General features: G+C 37.6%; 3 protein-coding genes across 7 annotated transcripts in view; 2 read left to right on the plus strand and 1 right to left on the minus strand.

Moving 5' to 3' along the window:
- On the plus strand, positions 1–7,303 carry LOC124183005 (PX domain-containing protein kinase-like protein). Of its 3 annotated transcripts, XM_046570933.1 has the most exons (10): positions 1–410; positions 732–920; positions 1,094–1,190; positions 1,775–2,199; positions 2,433–2,609; positions 2,690–2,901; positions 3,055–3,247; positions 3,364–3,520; positions 3,851–3,895; positions 4,764–4,902. In XM_046570933.1, the coding sequence occupies exons 1-9, from the start codon at positions 309–311 to the stop codon at positions 3,865–3,867; spliced, it is 1,569 nt and encodes a 522-aa protein (XP_046426889.1). In that variant the 5' UTR covers positions 1–308; the 3' UTR covers positions 3,868–3,895; positions 4,764–4,902. The 3 variants fall into 3 exon arrangements, with proteins under 3 accessions (XP_046426889.1, XP_046426888.1, XP_046426890.1); XM_046570932.1 differs by lacking the exon at positions 3,851–3,895 and having other exon boundaries at positions 3–410; positions 4,764–7,303; XM_046570934.1 differs by lacking the exons at positions 1–410; positions 3,851–3,895 and having other exon boundaries at positions 780–942; positions 4,764–7,303.
- On the minus strand, positions 6,411–17,260 carry LOC124183008 (tafazzin). Of its 3 annotated transcripts, XM_046570941.1 has the most exons (6): positions 10,682–10,736; positions 10,480–10,604; positions 10,019–10,147; positions 9,198–9,441; positions 8,758–9,012; positions 6,411–8,695 (listed from the first exon to the last, which is right to left on the minus strand). In XM_046570941.1, the coding sequence occupies exons 2-6, from the start codon at positions 10,592–10,594 to the stop codon at positions 8,656–8,658; spliced, it is 783 nt and encodes a 260-aa protein (XP_046426897.1). In that variant the 5' UTR covers positions 10,595–10,604; positions 10,682–10,736; the 3' UTR covers positions 6,411–8,655. The 3 variants fall into 3 exon arrangements, with proteins under 3 accessions (XP_046426897.1, XP_046426896.1, XP_046426898.1); XM_046570940.1 differs by lacking the exons at positions 10,480–10,604; positions 10,682–10,736 and adding an exon at positions 17,173–17,260; XM_046570942.1 differs by lacking the exon at positions 10,019–10,147 and having other exon boundaries at positions 10,480–10,733.
- The window catches only part of LOC124183004 (protein prickle-like), a 113,529-nt gene continuing 109,426 nt past the window's right edge, over positions 14,533–18,635 (plus strand). The window contains exon 1 of the mRNA XM_046570924.1: positions 14,533–14,948. The gene's annotated coding sequence lies outside the window, so the exon portion shown is untranslated. The remainder of the gene's footprint in view (positions 14,949–18,635) is intronic.

The raw sequence follows: 18,635 nt of genomic DNA on the forward strand, positions 1-18,635 counted from the left end.
TGTCGAACCTGGAGGCGGGACTGTAGCAAGCAATAGCTGGCAGTACTGGCAGTAGCTGTCATACCGTGGGTTTAATACGTGTGCGTCGCAGTTTGTCATTCACTGGAGATAATTAACAAATAAAGGAGTGTTATCAATTCGAAGATATATCCATAGATCGGAGCAAAGTGATTGAAAGGTGCTAAACAGTGTGAGCCAATGTCGAAATGAGGCAAGAGCTCGGAATGTATGGAGCCGCGCGGTATCTTTGGGACCGTAAATCGCATCACGCCCCCCGCGGGCATCGTATTTTCTTTGATTAATAACCAATGGCTATATTTGAGAGAAAATATACAAATAAAGTGCTCCTGGATGACACCGAGAAGCTCAGCAGCGTTATTGAAAATGCCAGAACCATTGACGGTCACACGGTACGATCAAGGGAATAACCAATTTCTATCTACTCTAAACACTATGGAACACTGATAAAACGTATATTCGCGAGTATACCTACATCGCAATTCTCTATTTTGAGCATGCAAACTGACGTCATTTTTTCTCTATCATACTACTTCGAAACTGTAATTTCCCCTCCACCTCGCCCCCTCATCCAGTTAAAACCAGTCGCCGACGAAGTCCCATACCTAATTAAATTCCTACATAATGAATGATAATCAAAAACGGACCAAGGAAATATTCATGCAACTATCCTGCTTCAGAATTACAGCTTTTATCTGTCTATTTTTTGATAGGAATACGTGATCAGAACGCAGCGCGGCCCACTGCCAGAGAAATCGTGGCGGGTTAGTAGACGATACAATGACTTTGTTCAACTCAACGGGGCGCTGTGCCCGTCGGGTATTTCGCTGCCACTGCCACCAAAACGTATTATTGGTAATATGGAACCAGACTTCATAGCTCAACGGCAACTAGCTCTGCAGGTGTGTCTTCTGATTGATCAAGGTAGTGTTATTCTGGGGCGTCTTAAATATGTCAATAAAAAATTTACAACTTTATCAAGGGAATAGATGAAAATTTATGATCATTAGAAATGAATGTATAAAACGATAATTCAATCATTGTTATTATTGATTTTTGTGTTCTCTTTTTTCAGAATTATCTTAACACGGTTCTAATGAATCCCATACTGGCATCGTCGCTGCCTATGAAAAAATTTTTGGACCCTGATAATTACACTGCACCTTTACATGGTAGGATGGCAAAAAGATTTTCACTACATACTTTATTTGCAGGGCTGGTAGCATGTCAGTATATGCATTCACAGTCTTTGTTTTATTTTAATTGCGCGACATGAACAAAGGATTCGGTTAATGAGATTATTCCTGATATTCAAATACAGTATTAAATTACTGCAATAAAGAAATATCTATACTTTATTTCCGCACTTTACTATCCAGAAATTCAATTGATATCAACAATTTGAAAAAGGAATAACACCTGAGAAACTACTATTTTAACAATTTGATGTACTGTATCCAATTTCTCTTACTATAATGAGAAGGTGAAGAATAACGTATACAGATGTAATATCAAGAGTAGGACACGGTATCCTATGAAAAGCAAATAACAGACCCTAGTAACTCTTGCATTAAAAGGAACGTGCGGCAAATCTAACAAGTAAAATTTGAATGATTATTCTCAAAGTGGCTGCTACCAGCACTCCTTTTTAGTTTTAGTTCCATGTTTATATTCACAAAGACTGGAAATTAACTCATTCCCCGTTTACTTTATTTTTACGATAATATAGTAAGATTACGATTTTATCTATTTGCAGAGGTCGCGTTGCAGCAGGTGTCATTAGCATTGCGTAGCGATGCGAATTACGAAGTCGGTAAACCAATACCAGACATGGGATGGAGATTGAGAAAACATTATTACACGGTTAAAAATCGTCAGAGTCCAAAGCAGGAGTTATTACTAGCTTGGGTAGAATTCGGCCCTGACAAACATTTGCAGGACAAGGATGTTCATGGGGTTTTCAAGAGTTTAGGATCACTTCGTCATAGCTACATAGAACCAATAGTTCATCAGCACGTAACTGAGAATGGCGCTTTGACTGTTAGAAATTTTTATCCAGATGGAACGTTAAGAGATATTTTATGCCACGCCAAGCCAAAGCAACCATTCATTAAAAAATATGGGAACCCTAAGCAAACAAAATCATTAAACGTGCAAGAAATTTCTGCCTACGCTTTCCAGGTAACTGAGGATCTTGATTCAAAGTATTTCATGAATCAATTGCCAAGTATAAACTCAAGTGATAGTGTTTTTGAATAGACGTTACACATCATGGATTATCTAAACAGTTTTTTGCATATTGGATTTTGTAATCTCACTAACAACAGTGTAAAAAATAATAAATACAAGTGGGCACTGTAATAAGAAATTTTCAGTAACTTTAATGAAAGTCTTATTTTTTATATCTAAATTAGATACTGGATGCATTAGCCTTCTTACACGAGAAGGGGCTGCCATACGGACATCTTCACACCGGGAATGTCATCTTGACACCGTCAGGGGCAAAACTACTGGATATAGAAAATGGGCTGCTGGGTTTACCTGCATTTTACAGACCATATGTTGTTCAGAGACGAAAATTATATGCTACGGTATAGAGTATATCTTTACCCAGCGATTGTGAGTGTACAAATTTTGTGTCGTCACCAACTTTTTCACTGATATATTTCAGGTTCAAGTAGACGTTTATTCATTTGGCCACGTTGTTTATGAAATGGCATTTGGACGGCCTTTGCTCGAGGCCACGTGCTCGGAGTTTTCTCACAGCGATCCAAACTTGAAAAATCTCTTAGAATTGATCCTGTCTCCGGAAGCATTGAAGCAAGACTTGCCGACTGTGGCACAGCTACTGGATCATCCATTTTTCCAACAATCGAAATGCAGGTCTGTTTGATTTTACATGAAAGAAAGTGTCAAGCATGAAGTGAAGTGACTAACATGAATCGCTGAAAATATAATTATTTAAAGCTGGGTTCGGTCAGAGACACAACGTTTTTAAGCCTGTTATAATAGTCGACAAATATGTTCTGTCTGCAGGGGTCTCAATACTTTGGAAAAGTCACATTTTAAGCTCAGCAGCCATTTGAAGGATGCGTTAATGGGTGCGATCAGTAAGGCCGAGTTACGTTTAAGAGACGAGCAAAAGGTTGCCCGACATCAGAAGAGATTAGTAAAAGTTCAGGAAATGATGAGTTCTGAGGAAGAGATGAAGAAACGTAAACAGAAATTGGTAAATCAAGGAGTTTAACTTATTGTACACTTAATATTAAATAGAAACTGTATTGATTGGAGCTGATTAATTGGATAAGCTAATTGTTCGATAATGCAAATTCTATTTCTCTCCAGAAAAAGGAGCAAAAATTAGCACAAGAACAACGGTCAACGAGTCAATTGGGTACAAACGGTACAAAACAAATGAATGGAAAGAGTCCTGAGCGATCCGATAGCCCAACTAGTACATCAACTGCAACTAGTGCTGGAACGTTGACACCTCCATCACACAGTGAGTTATCTCTTTATTCCTTATTCTTACCTAGAATATATAGTCGATTAGCAAAATGGTAATTTCAAATCTGTTATTAATTTTAACGCTATTTGTCATTACTCTCGGATGTAATGGAGTAAAAGCCCAACGAAATTATATACAATTGAATATAGAATATTGCGGCTACACGCCGCATGCAGCCATACCATTGGTTAGGGTAAATTAATCATTTTGATCATTGATGAAAACATTAATATATTCTTGCGATAGTTTAAAGATAGATAAGTATTAACGGTCACTACTCTAGTACATAATGCCGAATTTCTTCATTTCTCATCTTTCGAACAGCTGGACACAAAAGTTGATGGCACGCTCTGCGTACATTATTATCACGTAGGTCATAATCTTAACTGATTATTTATTCAGACTTCATATCTTGCATGCTTATTCTGCATTGTTATACGTATCCTTTATCATCAAGTATATTACAATTTGTTTTTCATATCATCACAGGCATATCTTTTGAGGTCACCGATACAGCTTAAAAAACTACCGTCACACAAAGTTGGACTTTTTAATTTCTTCCGCAGCGCGAATTTTTCTACATTTATGAATAAAATCAATAATATAATTATAATTTTAGACACAATGGGATATATTTTGTGTCGTAGATTCCCTTAGCCCACAGCTCTATTTACATAATTTTCAATAATTCTGTGCAACCAGAACTTTGATTGCCTTTAAGCTCCGTGTATACACTTTATTCATTTAAGATCTATACCGGTGGCGTGAGTCTTCCCAATTCCTGGTATTGTTATTGATTGCAATCCTTGTGGCAAATTTGGTTTTCATAAAATTCCAATAGTGCAATGAAAACTGCAAAAAGTTTGTATTCTCTTAGCCTTAGCAGCTAGTTGAAAAAGCAGTGTAATACACTTTTAGCTGTAATTAGATTTTAAATGAATGAATTTTGTAATAAGTAGGAAGTGAAACATTAGTGACATCCCCTTAGCTAGTCTGAAAGCCGAATTATACAGTTTTGGCTGTAATTCGATTTCAAATGAATGAATTTTGTATAAAGTAGAAAATGAATTACTGGTGATATCGCGGCATGTTTCGAGGGTTGAAAACCAGTGATGAAAATTGTTTTGCCTTATAATAAATTGCGATCGGTAGCACAAGTGTATGGATATTAATGCCTTTTGGTAAAACATTTTAAATGGATTTTCAAATGAAAAATGTAATAATCATGTACTCAAAGGTTCGGTGGATGTCCACAATGGGAACACAAAAGGAAAAATTGCTATCGCTCCACTACCACCGCCGATGCCAACTGTATCGCCTGTTACAGATGACTCAGGGGAGCGCTCAGCCTTACTAGGCAGCATCTGCACTTTCAATAAAGCAAATCTGCGCAAGGTATCTAATGGTAATTTGTAAAGTTACTCAAGTTAGTATTCCAGAATACAATGTTTATAATTGGATGATGTATTGGACTTAATTATTCAGCAGTGAAACAGCTTCAGATGTTTGTATCGATATACGTAACAAATAATATAGACGTGATTGTTCTACGAGGAAGTTGTATACCAATCGCGCTTAAAAATCGTACCTTTTCTTTTACCAAGTTGATGCTCGCTTCATAAGGTTCTGGCAAGTGAGAATGTATATTTTACTATGATTACGATTATTATTATTTTAAACCAAGTTGCATCATTCCAAAGCAAGTATATGAGCTGCTCTTTTCGGTTCAAGATGCTTCGGAGAACAAATCGTGTTATATAAAAAAAAAAAAAACAAGAGCATGGCTATATTTATCAGTGACTAATGTTATATTTACATCAAATTCGTCTGTTTATTTTAATTTTTTTATTATAATCGAAGTGAGGGCAGCGAGTACTAATCAGTTGACAGGTATTCAACAATAGCACTTTGAGACAAAGTAATATGAAAGCTTCAATCAGTTATGACGTACTGTAGTTTCTCCTAAATTATCTCTTTCGATTATAAGAATGTCAGTGGTATTAAAGTCACAAAAAAAACATGCAAATTTATTGCTAATCAGCGTTGTTGAATTCAAGAAAATTATTTGTAAATGTATATATTTGAGACTATCTTTAACAGTTTTAGGAAAGCAAAATATCATATCTTGTCTTTTACTATAATATATTTACCTACTTATGTACTGTCCAGTTACCTGGGATTGAGCTGTAACTAGATCTGAATGATGTTAGAAAGTCATCAGCTCCTTTCACAATTTAGAACCTAGAAAAAATTTACAATTAGAGACTCTTGACCAATATTTCAATGCTAATAGAAGAAATGAAAAAAAAAACTAAATAAGATCGAAATACATAGAGTACAGTATTGATTCGGTTTTTGTGACCATCAGGATTTTTGTAAATATACGTTACTGAGTACCATTATTATGTATGGTGTGAAATATAGTTACTAGTTAGTTACATGAAATTATTCTCCTTCTGTGTAATACATGTATGTCTGATAAAACAAATATTTCTACTTCGGAAAGACTACAAGCAGCACAAATTCTCTCTATTTGAGAATACTTTTATTCATTATACCTCTATTTGTTACAGCATGTATCCGGAAACAAATAGGCAAATAAATTCATACAAATACATGCGAAATAATAATTATGTGGAATCAATGCACAATAGACAAATGTTATCCATGTATTGATTATTACTATTACTATTATAGAAATGTTGGAAAATATCAAATAATTATCAATCGTGGTATCCGTTGTTTCTCTCTTTATTTTGTATCACTCACTGTTTGATTGTTATTTGAGCCCGGAAACTTGTCTTTGACAGGCCACCGATTCTCTTGACAAAATTTTTTTTTTTTTTACTTTTTATACAATACAGTTAATTTTTTTTTTACATGGCACCATGTTAAATATAATGCATTCTCAGATGCGGCTTCACCCAGGTACATAATGTGACAGTTTCTGATATACATATTTCAAACCAGAACTGTCAGTAATAGTGATGTTACAGAAAAAATTCTAGTATATCTATATTCAATTAAGGTTCGTTTGAATCTGAAAACTGGTTTATTTAAAAATGTTGTTGACGTGATATTGATATTTGTATAATAATTGGTGATCCTTTACTTTATTTACGGATATTTGTTATTTAGTTTGTTATAAAATGGGGCACTCTGATTATCCGGAATTTATTTATTCGATATTGTTATTATTATTATTATTATTGTATGTTGATAGTTATCTTCGTTTCATCTATTCAAAGTCTATTTTTTACCCTGTATGGCATAATATGCATTTTAAAGAACAAAATTCAACCACTTATGAGGAGTGTGCATATTTTTTTCACCTTCGTATGTATAAATAGTAGGTACCTATATGTACTAAAAATGTATGCTATTGAAATGAATATCAACTTTAGAGTTTAAAAAAAAAAAAAATATACATATAAACACTCACTCAGTCAGCTTTTTGCACCAGCTATCGATAGAATTGTAGTTTGAACTTTGTTAGCATAGCTGTAAGACAGCGTTGTCAAAAAATGAATTAACTATTACAGTTTTTTATTTTTTATTATTCACCGTTGCGATGCATAGGTATTCCAATTTTGAATCATTTAAAAAGTTATAGTACACGCTGAATATAATATAAAAATAAATCATGTGATAGTGCATATGCAAACTAATGCCAAACGCGAATACTTCCAAGTTATTTCAGATGTTGCATGGTGTACATTCGAATTTCTCAGTGGACTTGTGGTCCAGCGACACATGTATGCGACCTGTATGTTTAGCCAAAAACACCCAACATCTCTATTTGTAACCTCGTGTAACAGTGTCTATTTCTAAATTGTGGTAACAATCTATGTGCTGTATAATTTGTCTGTGAATATTTAACAAATGTATAATATAATAACAATCAATTCCTACAGAGCTCTATTTAATCGTAAATTATTCTTACAGTCGCAAATATCATCACCTTCCAATTTTAGTTTATCAATGACTACAGAGCGTTTAAATTCAGTTTTAAACGAATCTTTCTTGAGTAGTCAACGTTCAAATAGACCGATAGATTGAAATGAAAGATCGAACCCCGCTTTTCAAATTCATTTTTCTGTGTTTATTAACTATATAACAATGTTGCTAAGAACTAATAACAATACTGGTCATTGTAACCGGTATAGATTAAAATTGATGTAGCTTATTTTCCGGTCACCTCAATTCAATAATTGAATCACCTACAACCTGAAAAGTACTAAATATCTGCATATTTGTATGTTTAGCAAGGATACTACCATTATTTATTATTATTGTGATTATTAGCATTATTATTATGTTTTTTAAACAATAGATTAGAGAGGACGTTTAATATACTAAAAATTAATGTACGGTGGCTGACCTTTTTACAATAAATATTAGAAGGTATTAGCTTACACATTTTTCGAACTAATCGTATAATCTTTCATACTATTAAAATCACAAGTGTTAATATATGTATATATATATACTGTACAGTATTTATGGAGAATAGGGAACGAGTAGATTTGATATTTATAGATAAATACCTGATCTTATTATTATATATTAACGGATCATATAAACTTGGGAACACACTCGTTGTTCACTTGCACGATTTCCAAGCAATTATTGTAGTTTCATTAGTATTCTACTAGGTATTCATTACTTTGTTTTTACGACAAACGGTCATTCATTCTCTAGGTATAAAGAACCGATACCTAAATTCAGTCAGAAACAAGACCCGAGGGATTTGATCCTGGATTTGCAGTATTCTGTACATCAACAACCAAAAAGTATGAAAATTTCATTCCTTATGTTCTAATGATGAATATGCAAAATTCTTGTCGCATTTTGAAAGTAGACACCTACCATCTAATCGCTAAAGTTTCTCTAACATTATATACTGTTATTTTAAGGCTGACTTTACAGAGGCTTTCGTAAACGATATTTCCAAAACCTAGTTTTGCATTATTATTATATTATTGGCTGGAGTTGTTGTATTCGTATAAAAATTTATTTTTATTCTTCATGGTTGAATTACTGTTATATCTCCTTTCATTCATACTATTGACACCGTTTTTGGCGAATTGTGGCTAGATAGAATGACGGCGAGAACCGCCTGACATCGGTCAAGACTGCAGGTGAAGTTTCTCCGTAACCGATCGCAATCTAAGGGATTAAAATAATTTGGATGATACGTGGTTGATAAATAAAAAGAAGAGAATCCTCACCTTAAAAGTTCCTCTTGAATACGATCAGTAATCGCTTTCCTAGCATCAATTTCATTTGCTTTGGCTGACCTCAGTTCTTTCAACATTTCGCTGAAATCTATGGGGTCCCCGTAATTCATTGTTACTTTTTTATGAGTTTTTATCATGTACGGAGGTTCATTAGGTAAAACATCATCCATCCCCAAATGGTAGATAGGAATTACTAACGGGGTCACCGGAGATTCTAGTATAAGTCTTCCTACACCCCATTTCAACCTGCATGCATCAAACAAGATTATCAATACTGTTGCGTAATTAAAATTTAGCTAAAATAAAGTATTTAAACAATACAAGCAGGCAACTGAAACCAGATTTTTTTTCATAGCTTTTTTCACAGGCTCAATAACGAAGTAGCAGAATTAGAACTAACTTAGGAGATAAATATATTGAATATTTAAAACCTCGTATTTTCTTTGAGCATGTTTACTTTGCCCTCCGGAAATACGTGAACCCATTCACCGCTGGATAATTTTTCAATGCAAAAGTTCATGCTCTCTTGATAAACTCCTTCCCCTCTGAGAACAGGCACGCATTTTCCTAACATAAAGAAGTAGGAGTGCCAAACATTGGTGAAGCATATATCGTGCGCAGCTAGGGACCATCTTATCACACGCCTGTTTATCAAGTGGCGAAGATCCAGGGTAGCTGAAAAAGAAGTCACCATTCACGATACATACTTCACCCATTTTTATCTCTCGTGAATTTTGATGGAAATAACTGGCATCTTTGTAAAGTGATACAAAAGGTTGATGTTATTGGTTGCGAGATCGTGATAATTGAAATGACTCTAATAATGATAAAGTTAACATTTGATATTGCTGAGTCATAGATTATTCATGATACAGAGAATGACTAATACAACTTTGGCTTGCGCAGTTAACGTGGCAATTATGCAGATATGAGCGCACACACATACACACACCCAGGGTTGGCGAAATATCATTTTCTAACTTTTCGGCACGCTTTTTGGAAAATATTCAAATTGATTATTTATCACTATACCGTCTTGCACGCTGTGGCTTCATTCAAGTGAGGATCTTCACAACTAATATTTAAATTTTCCCAAGGTATTACCGAGACTATGTTTGTTATTCCAAATAATTGTCGTTACGTTAAAATACATGCCGAGTTACGAAAAGTAGCAAGTCACTCGATTTTCACACTTCTTTTTCACAAAAGTTGCTCCCTACCAGTTTCACGCGCGTAATTCGGGTGGCCTTACCCCAAATTCCAGGATCGTCGAAGCAGCTATGATGGTTTGATATGGTGATGAGAGGGACGTTCCGAGGTCGACAATCCAAGGCCCTCGTTATGATATGCTTGTTGTATATTTTAGTTTTGTTCAACCATTCTGGAATTAATATTAATGGAATGAAAAAAAAATGATGAAGCTTTTAGAATCGAAGACGAGAAACAACAATGGGTGGAAATCAGACTGGTTTAAATACAATCTGAAATTGAGGGTCACAGGTTAAACACAAAATTCAAATGATAATGAGGTGACATGTTTACATTGACAATGTATCGTGTTGATTTCCTTGAACGGAAGCAGATAAGTGGATTGACATGTTAGTGGCGGAATTTCAAGGTCTCGACAGTTAGATTCATGTCGCCTTTAATACGAGCCGTATAACCATGGTTTGACAAACTAGTGAAAAATAATTGTAAAAATAGTGTGTTAACCTAGAATGAACTTGGAGAATATCCCCACTGCTGCGAACGTAATCGAACTTGCGAACTTCCAAAATTTTGTCGGATTTCGAAGCTTTGGTATTATCCATTTGATGTCGTAAACCATTTCGCCCGCACTCGCAAAGAAACACAGATTTTAATATCGCGAGTGTTAAATATCCATTAAATACGATTATATTCCACAGTTAAATACCTGCCCGCGAAATATCGTCTGCTCTTTTACCACTGCGCGGACGCCATCTTTGATTAAAAGGGGCGTCACGTGACGTGACGCGCGATTCTTACGAAATGCTTTTAGTTCGCTCCCGCTAATTCGCGATATTTTAAATTGAATAACAGACTCTGTTGTGTTGTTTAAAATTCCTGCGATAATATTCATGAGTAAAAAGACAAACGTTTCACCTTGGTAGTATATTTACTATATTTTGCTTCACAAGCGATCGAAAAAGTTAAACAAAATACCTCACGCTGCACGGAAATGATTAATACCTCATTACGTAATTTAAAGTCGAGTGCTCGTTTCAGTCTCGAGCTGGTTGCCTGTATTTACAGAGTATTTAAATATTTTATTACATTATAGACAGAAGCACGCAAACGTTCAAGCCGGAACTTCTACGTTTTCCGGTAGTTTTATCACACGCAAGCCGCCACCGGATACAATATATAAATATATAATATATATATATTTACTGTATGCTTCACATATTACATAATATTCAAGAATCTTGCTTTTTTTCTTCGATACAATACATCGATTTTACTTTGTGATATTTCTTTTCGATTCTATTACATTTTGACGCGTCGAGCGCTTGAAAAATTGTGTAGAAAAAATGGCATTTTAAGTACCAAGGTTCTGGAAACAATAACGATAACGATAACGTTAAGATCATCAGGTTGCTATTAACTTTTTCAGAGGCACATTAAATCTACCAAACAGATTTTGATGAAGTTTGGTGTCATCTGAATTTTTCACACTAAATTTGTGAAAAAAAAAAACGATTTACTTATGTTTAATAAGTATCCTGCAGATTCCAAAAGTCAAAAGTACAACTCTTATTGCTTTATTTGGAGAAAAGATGAGAAAAGCAGCACGAAACGAATTGGCACTGTCTGAGTGCTTCCACTTTTTCTGCTTTCATACGCATCGAAACTTCTCCATGAGATATGAGGAACTATCATTTATAATATACGAGCAGTTTGTCGCTGGGTTGGTAAACAGGTCTTATATCGCTTTAGCAGCCTTCCGGTATTTAGTGATTACACTTTGCCTAATGAATACATAATGAAGTATCTCGTCTCAATCTTTATCACTGAATATTCATTGCTAATTCAACGGGTTTCAGCATTTTTAAACCTTATACATATACGCTAATTGTTACCAGTTCCATACCTAAAACTAATTCATATTCCAAGCTTTGAAATACCGAACGTTATATCGTCATGAATACACATAACTAAATACAGCAGAATGTAGAATGGAATAAAAACAATTAGAATAATAGTTATACTATTTTGCAAATGGTAAGCAACAATCGCAATGAAACCGACCGTCTTATTGATATTACAGGGGTTATGATAAACAATATTTACAATTAGTCAAATTTGAAGCTATACGAATCAATAACTAAGTATATGAAAATCGTCACAAACATAATAACAGTATAAATAGATACTCCAATGTACTTGTAAAATACGGTTACAATTAGTTCCAGCATTCTCGAAAACCGAATATCAAGTATGATGAATCCCTAATGATTATAATAATCTGAAAAATGCATCAGTCGAACAAATTTGAGCCTTGAAGAATCTTTCTTTGCAGGAAAAACCGTCGAGTGTTTTAAACGGTTTCCTTTCGACCGACCACCATACTGTACACCTTTTCCCATTCATCATACACTGAGAAAAATTTCATTTGTTACAGTAACTAGAAAAATTGAGTTAAACAGGTATCGTTAAAAAAAACTGTTTGAATATTGTTGGAATTACGAAAAACGAGGTACGCCCAACCATTTTCCGCTATCGTCGATCATTTTTGGTTATTGCAACGCAAAGTCAGTTTCTTCGGTTTACTCTACTTTTTTAGTTAAACAAGGCTTTAACGTCAATTTATCGTTGCACGAGCATTAAATTTTCGCAACAGCTGCAAGAAAATATAGCAACAGCGATCGTAATGAGAAATAATAGTAACGGATATAAAAGTAATTTTCATTATCTACCTAGGACTGTATTTTTCGATTGTGGTAAAAAATGAAAATAGTCAAGGACTGAGCGGTAACCGGAACTGAAAATCTTTCTCAGTGTAGTCAACATTTGCTCTCAAGAACCGAGTATTCACGCATATGATAACGCGTGTTGTATATACATATAGAATGTAGAATAAGAAAAAGTCCTGGTTATTGGTACCAATTAATCTCTGATTGAACGATGATCGCTAGGAGAGTAGAGGTGATACACGCTTCGCGATATCTGGAAGTCTAATTAGCGAATCGCAGACCGGCTAATAGGATGCAGCGTTATTGACCCTTCGTTGATCCTCGCAAAGAGATATTGTGTACACGGACTTGAGGATACATCCCCCGCCTCTTTATACAATGCACGTGTAGGATGCTCCCTAGGGCACAAGGACGTGTATATACATGTATGTAAAGTATAATATAACGCATATCCGTACGAACATGAAGTATGGTGTTCTCATTCGTTCGCGCGCCCGGTTCTCGTCTTCTTACTTACACATACGTATCCGTTATACACAGGTATAAGGTACCCTGCAAGTCGGTCCGTTCGTAAAACGAGAAACGGGGCCCGGAGGAAAATCGAGATAAAAGATGGGGCCCTACTGGGGCCCGAGTGGCAGGTGGAGGGAGATCGTGCCGGAGCTGGGCCTGATCTCGAGAGGCAGTGACTTCGAGTCCGGCTTCGGGCCCCTATCCCCCGCTCGAACGTATTTGGGCCTTGAATGGTTTAAGCCACCTGTAAACAGGGCGAAAACCAGCCCGTAAAAACGCATCGAGATCGCGACGATAATTTGGTGAGAAGGTGCGTTTACGGTTCGGTTTGAAACGGCGGGAGAAAACGTGTTTGAAAAGTGAAAAGCCGCCCAGCCCGGTTCTTACAAATAAGTGTTCAAGTTTACACACCGCGTTCGCTTTACACACGGTGGAATGTAGATTAAGTGGATGGAGGATTCGCTCTTCGTATAACCATGGATCGTGAGAATATCACAGTTCGTAGACACGCAATGCGGCGATTTTGTTTCTATTGTCAAGTCAAGTGCGACCGGATGTGATGTACGCGAGTTGTGAAAAGTGATAATGAAAATCGACGCAAAGCGGTGCTTGCGCTTTTGAGGAAAATGATGAAAATTATGGATTACTTCGTTGGAGGAAGTGTCTTAATTCCAAGGGACTGATCATAATGTAAGTGGAATAAGAAGAGCGCAAGAATAAAGTGCAAGCAACAAAAATGTTTACTCGTCTTAAGGGGCCAGTGATAATAAAACGTCCCGGATCATCCATCGCACACGTGTAAGAGGGAGGAGAATGGCGACGGAAATAATTTTGTGACGATAAAATTAGGGTTCGGAATTGAAAATCGGTAGCTGTACAACCCGTGCACACGAGGCATTTAACGAGGTCCTTAAACAGCGTACAACGTCCTCGGTTAATTCGAGACTGCTCCGAGACTAAACCGCCAATTATTTTTATCCCCCGTAGACTATTAACATCCGTCCGCAGATCGAAACTGGCAGTTTATATGGTTCTAACCGACTCATCGTCCTGCGGTTTACCTGGTTGAAAATTTCTTTACAAACCCTAAACTGCCCACCACGCATTCAACTTCGACCAATGGCTAAATTAACCCTTTTTCGGCGCCGTAAGCAACGATATTAACTGTTAACTTTTTATCCACGCGAATAATTTCGCTCTATAACGAATTTCAGATATCTGTTTCATCGGTTTTAAAACATATGCACAACATAATTAGAAGCTTTGTGTGCAAATATTTCTTTAGTTCATAAAACGTATATACATATACCACAGTTTTATTGGGAATCAAACTTTGTTTGAATTTTTCACCCGAGGGAAAAATTGAAATTTTCCTTGTCTCTTATATACATATTTTCTAATACTCAACGGTCTTGTCGCGTAATCAATTTCCTCCAAATGTTTAACGGCGGTTGTAAGAAAAACGGAGCCTGTAGAATATCGGTAAAATTATGCCCTGAAAAAAATATCGTCCGCAGATATTCAGCGGAAGAGGTTCCCGGGGATCCGGGACCTTGCAAAGTGCTCGCGAGTGACTTTGAGATTTTTAAGTGGCGGTGTTGCAAAGTGTGTGGTTTTCTTCAGACGAACGTTTTAATGGCTGGATCGCTGCGGCTCTGCTCCTGAGAATCAAAGTATATATACACGGTGAAAGTCATCGGAGTGCATCTCGAGGGAGCAATAAGGCAGGGACAGGTATAAAGTATATATATAATATAATATAATGCACACGTGTACGTTGTATTTCACGGATTACACGCCCAACGAATATTACAACACTGATTGCGTGGCGGGAGATTTCGAAAATCGATATCTGTATAGTCAAGTTGGTTAGAATCGATCAGAAGCAAGGCGCAATTGCGTATGAATAATATTCCCAACGCTTCCCAGTCACGATTACACGTGTTATGATTTCGTTCATATGAATTAGTTTCGTTTTACGACGTCTATATACCCAAGTATAATCGTAACCCTAGATCGGAATCTGATATTCGTTTCAAAAGTACCTGCATTACGTTTAACTCCAACGGCTCCGACCATCTGCCGATGATTGTTCCTCGGTAATAAACAATAAAATTTACTCATCTGCGTACCTCAAGCACCGGATGTGGTCGTTATTTCCCACCTGCATAATGCATCTCTGGGTTATTGTTGTATTGAATTAAATTTACGCGCGGCCAACTAAAATATTTTCAATTATTACAGTATCACATTATTTCTCGCCGCCTTTGATGATTTAAACTCAACGGCCTGGGCGACTCTATTCTACGGGGGCAGGTCTCAATAAAAACGCATCAGGTATAATAATACGGCGGTATATAAAACGTATATAACCCCGCGGTCTCTCGGCCGAACCGCGACGTTTCAAATACCACAAATTCAATCTTGCCGATAATCCGACGGTTCCTCCTCCCGGTGATTTTATTATTTGATAGCCACGCTAACGTGAACATTGTTCTTTATGTTATCCGGCTGAACACGCAACTCGCGGAACATTCCTGCGTCTTTGAGACCAGCTGTGATTGGCCGCGACACATGTGACGTCATATTTCGCACGCAGCGCCATCTTGTTTCCAATTTCATACCCAGTTTAATCTCTTTATTCCGGGGATTTTGGAGCTAGGTGAGTTTAGTCAAGGGATTCGGAGCCGGGATATATAGTGGGTGAGAAAAAGTTTCGGACAAAGACAAAAGCGCGGGATCATTTCGCGGTTTAATTGTTGCAAAAACACGAGCCTTTCAGGAAAGGTTAAGAAATTGTGGCAGTTTAAAGTGTTCCTCGAAGTAATTATAAAGCCTTTTTTGTGTCATTAGCGCATGCACGGGCTGCTGCAATAGCGTGCTTCGTCCTCTAGCGGTATCTTAATGACCGAGATATGAGGGTTGACTTTACGCTGCCAACCGGGCTCAAATTACCAATTATAACATTCCCCACCCACTTTTAAGAAAATTTTACAACTCGGTGAACTTTGACTTTTTAAGTGTCGTATTAAATATGTATATATTATAATATATTTTCATACCTTCGAGAACAAAACCGCAGACTTACGATCAGATATATAATTAGGCGCGTTACACGAGTGACGTGAAACGAATTGAACTAAATTGGAAGTCAAGAATGAATCAGTTCTTCGTTGTCGCTTGTGGGGCATTTTTCGGATCTAGGTGTTACACTTTGTCGTTAAATTGTAATTATTGTCAGCTGGGGAACGACGAGCACCGGCTGACTGTAGCAGCGGGGGTTCCCGGTCCACGAGGCTTTGAATTGGCGGGCAACGCGACGCGGGGATTCCCTGCAGGTACCTCAAAAAGTGATTGGTAACTCTATCTTGCGTCGAACGATTCTCCTGCGCAAGTCGGAATAATGAGATCGAGTTGTGCCCGTCCGAAAACACGTCGATCGACTCTAATTCTCAATCTAAAATGCCTTTGTGTATACAAATGTACAGTAAAATGTATAAATTCCTTGAACTTTTGTCTAACTTGTTTTCACTCCGAAACAAAATACGACTTCGATTCTGTACGAATTACGTGACAATGCATGGAATTTTCCTACTTCACCATCATCGCCAGTCATTTCCACATAGTTCGAAGTAAAATTGAACTCGGTTTTTATTTCAGACTGAAAACAAGTTAGCCGGAAGCTTAAGGCTTTTACGTATTTCATCGTACATAGATATAGGTTTAAATTATTTCACGATTTGAAACTTGTGATCGTTACACTAGTAAGAAAAATTGTCCGTACAGTATCTATATAAGAACTTTGTCAACTTGACGAGGGTATCTGTTTCGTACGTCTGCCCATATCAGACAAATACTTGTAACACTTCCACAAGGAATTTCCATGAAATATCGGAACAATGGTGTACATAAGGCTCGTAGGTGAGGTGTTATTAAAAGGTTTGTCACACCGTGTTACCTTTATTGGTAGCAGGTAACCGGAGAAAAATGATGTGCCCACGCGGAGAGTGTGCGAGAGCTCCACTCATGGAGCTGGTGAAACGTGGCCATGGTGTGGAGTAGAGACGCGTATATGATACGGGTACGGGCATGGCAGGCACCTTACATATACACAAAGAAGCAGCTAGCGCGCAGACCCTCGGCTAGGAAGCACAAGAAGCTATGTGACTTGCTCCTTGGAAGGAGCGGTAGCCCGACTATCCGGTCACCCGAACGTCTTCCTCGAGAATGTCGGTTCGTGGACGATGACGCGGCCTCCAGGCGTGCTCAGCATGGAAAATGACCTCGCGTTGTTTCGACTCGACACCTCGGAGAGACGCCAAGTTTTCCAAGGTGACATCGAGTGCCCTGAAAGCTAAGAAGCGGCGTCGCGATCTCTGAGAAAACCGATTCCGAGCTCACGCGGAACATGCACGCATCCTTGCTGCAAGCTCGGAGGAAACTTTGCTCGGTCTCGAGGCGCAAGGAATAGGGAATAAGGCCCGGACTGTAGTCATTACTGCTCGTTAATCTTCCCGCGCAAACCTTAATAAGCACCCTTGGGTGTCTGACCGGCTCATTTTTCAATTCCTGTTACCGAAAGGCGCCAAGGCAGTTGGCTCTCGCCTCTGTTCCGAGGAGGTTGAGAACCACATTCGAACTGGTCTCGAGACTCCCTCGCACGGGGAGGAGTCCGTGAGACTGCAGCCTCGGACCGAGTAAGTATGTTAGACGTACCTACGTGTATAACTGCATTATCCACTCGTCTACCTGCCTGTATAACCCGCTCTCATCGCCCGGACGGGGGAACCACCCGTTGTAATTTCACATCTCGGATTTGGGGTAAGCGCAAATCACAGGGTAGACCGTCCACCGGCGACCTCGAGTGCCCGAAACTGCAACCACGGAATTTCTTGACTGGAAATGATAATGAGGGAAGTTCGAAGGGGGCAATAAGACTGGATTAAAAATTTCTTCATTATTTTAATAACAGTCCCAAGGTCCTCGGTCTCCGTTTTCGAAAGCGGATGGAACATGGTCGGACCGTGATGAAAATTTATTTCTTGTACACAGATCGATGCCAAAGAGTGATTTTAATATCTACGGACGATGAAAACAATTCTTTTCAAAAAGATGAAATTTTCACAGGATAACGAGGGATCCAATCTTATTGTTTAAAATCATACCAACAAGCTTTGAGTTCATTTCACCGTTTACCCTGATGTTTGAATATAATTTCGTTGTTTTCTGGTCCCTCATTCAGTTTTATAGCACAATGTTGGACATATTCGCTGCTGCAGAGCCTGCAGTTTCGGAGACGATGCGTAAATCATCTGCCTTAATTAATTTATTACCGTGTTCTTTGTACACGTATACCACCTTAAGCATCGCGTGACGCGGATTCCGCGGCTATAGTCGCTGATTCGCGGAGATCTTATTACC

Source organism: Neodiprion fabricii, chromosome 5 (genome assembly GCF_021155785.1).
Source record: "Neodiprion fabricii isolate iyNeoFabr1 chromosome 5, iyNeoFabr1.1, whole genome shotgun sequence".
Taxonomy (NCBI): domain Eukaryota; kingdom Metazoa; phylum Arthropoda; class Insecta; order Hymenoptera; family Diprionidae; genus Neodiprion; species Neodiprion fabricii.

What these genes read in the sequence shown, in the direction of transcription:
- LOC124183005 (XM_046570932.1), top strand. Translation starts at nt 309, where the DNA reads ATGGCTATATTTGAGAGAAAATATACAAATAAAGTGCTCCTGGATGAC. An exon ending in GAACCATTGACGGTCACACG is followed by an intron (nt 411 to 731) that starts GTACGATCAAGG and finishes ATTTTTTGATAG; the next exon opens with GAATACGTGATCAGAACGCA. An exon ending in TTTCTGCCTACGCTTTCCAG is followed by an intron (nt 2,200 to 2,432) that starts GTAACTGAGGAT and finishes TATCTAAATTAG; the next exon opens with ATACTGGATGCATTAGCCTT.
- LOC124183008 (XM_046570941.1), bottom strand. Translation starts at nt 10,594, where the DNA reads ATGGTTTACGACATCAAATGGATAATACCAAAGCTTCGAAATCCGACA. An exon ending in ATTCTCCAAGTTCATTCTAG is followed by an intron (nt 10,148 to 10,479) that starts GTTAACACACTA and finishes TATTAATTCCAG; the next exon opens with AATGGTTGAACAAAACTAAA. An exon ending in ATTCAAGAGGAACTTTTAAG is followed by an intron (nt 8,696 to 8,757) that starts GTGAGGATTCTC and finishes TTAATCCCTTAG; the next exon opens with ATTGCGATCGGTTACGGAGA.